General features: G+C 55.7%; 1 protein-coding gene across 4 annotated transcripts in view; it reads left to right on the top strand.

The window, feature by feature from the left end:
- The first annotated feature begins 113 nt into the window (after positions 1–113).
- Odf2 (outer dense fiber of sperm tails 2) overlaps positions 114–1,551 on the top strand; it is a 29,592-nt gene continuing 28,154 nt past the window's right edge. For 2 of the 4 annotated variants that reach the window (XM_019207896.2, XM_019207900.2), the window contains exons 1-2: positions 114–236; positions 419–664. In XM_019207896.2, coding sequence (XP_019063441.1) covers positions 621–664 — 44 coding nt within the window. In that variant the 5' untranslated portion in view covers positions 114–236; positions 419–620. The remainder of the gene's footprint in view (positions 237–418; positions 665–1,551) is intronic. The other 2 variants (XM_019207897.2, XM_019207901.2) reach the window with 2 other exon arrangements.

The following is a 1,551-nucleotide window of genomic DNA, read 5'->3' on the forward strand; positions in this document are numbered from 1 at the left end:
CCGGGCCGCCACCCGCAAAGCCCTCCGTCGAGTCCCCTCTAAGTCTAGACCCCCGCGGGCAGAGCCCACCTGTCCCCTCCGCCCCTCCCTCCTTCGAATCCGATTGGTTCTTCGCACTGTCTGTTCTGCCGGGAACGCCCCTTCTCCTAGGAGACAGTTGCCCGGGCCCCACCCGCGATACACCTCCTGGTCCCAGCGCGGGTTCCCGCCCCTCCGGGCCCACTTGGGGCCTATCGGTACTCACCTGCCCTCCTCGCGCTCCAGCCAGGCCTCAGGTTTCCCCCTGGTAGCGCCCACCCGTCCATCCTCCTGGGTGGGACCTGGGCCTGGTGGTCCTGTCCCTCCCCACCTGCCTGCCTGCAGCGCACCGGGCTCCACGCTGGCAGCTCAGCCTCTCCTGTCTCCCCCACTTTGGCAGGACAGTTGCTGTGCGACTTGGACAGTGGAGGAGCGCCTCCCAAGTTTTCATCCAACTGCCATCCCCAAAGCCTCCACCCACCTCCCCTCAGAGAGGACGCTTGATGCCAGGCCCCTGAGATTGTCATTGACAAGCCCCTCTGGTCCCTCTGAGCTGAGCCAGCTGACCCATTTGCCCTCCTTTGCGGCTTTGATGCCTAGCCATGTCTGCCTCGTCCTCAGGCGGCTCCCCCAGGTACTGCCCCAGGTACTGCTCCAGGTACTGCCGTGTGGGGGGTGCCTCGGCCCTAGGGCAGGGAGAGGTGGTCAGGAGCCCCTGGGCTAGGCCCACCGGAAGTGTCCCTGGTCTGTGTCCTGAAGGTCCCGACCTGCCTATTTCAAAGTCGTCTTTGAAGGGGAGCAACAAGTAAATGTACACACACTTCGCAGCTCTGCAACCTGGCTCCTTCCTGGCAGCAGAGCTGCCCTTGTCTTAATGGGATACTAAGTTTGCAGACTGTTTGGGGGGAAGTTGGCTGTAAATAAATGATAAGATAGGAGGTGGATGTGCACTTAACAAGATGTCTGTGGAATCTGGGTGGTTTGATGGTCTTTCCCAAGGGCATTGGCTTTAAGTGACCAGATATAACTCTGTGTGTGTGTGTGTGTGTGTGTGTGTGTGTGTGTTGGTGAGGGGATCCTGCCTTCCCAGTTTTGGTATTAGGAGGGCTCAATCATCTTTGTGTTTTTTTGTTTTTGAGACAGGGTCTCACTATGTAGTTGAGACTGACCTGGAACTCAGTATGCAGACCAGGCTGGTCTCAAACTCACAGCGATCCTCCTGCCTCAGCCTCCCAAGTGCTGGGATTACAGGCGTGCGCTACCACCCCCGGCTTCAATCATCTTTTTAAGGTTTTATGTATATACAGCAACTTGTATACTGAAGTGCTCAGTTGTTATTGTAGTGGATTTCTTTTTCTTTCTTTGAAACAAGGTCTTACTATGTAGTTCAGGCTGGCCTTGAATTCACTATATATATAGCCAGTGGCTGGCCTAGAATTCATGGTGATCCTTCTGCCTCAGCTTCCCATGTGCTGGGATGACAGGTGGGTGCTACCATACCTGGCTTTTTTTTTTTTTTTTTTTTTTTTTTCT

This window comes from Fukomys damarensis, unplaced genomic scaffold, assembly GCF_012274545.1.
Source record: "Fukomys damarensis isolate Sample0158 unplaced genomic scaffold, DMR_v1.0_HiC HiC_scaffold_36, whole genome shotgun sequence".
Classification (NCBI taxonomy): domain Eukaryota; kingdom Metazoa; phylum Chordata; class Mammalia; order Rodentia; family Bathyergidae; genus Fukomys; species Fukomys damarensis.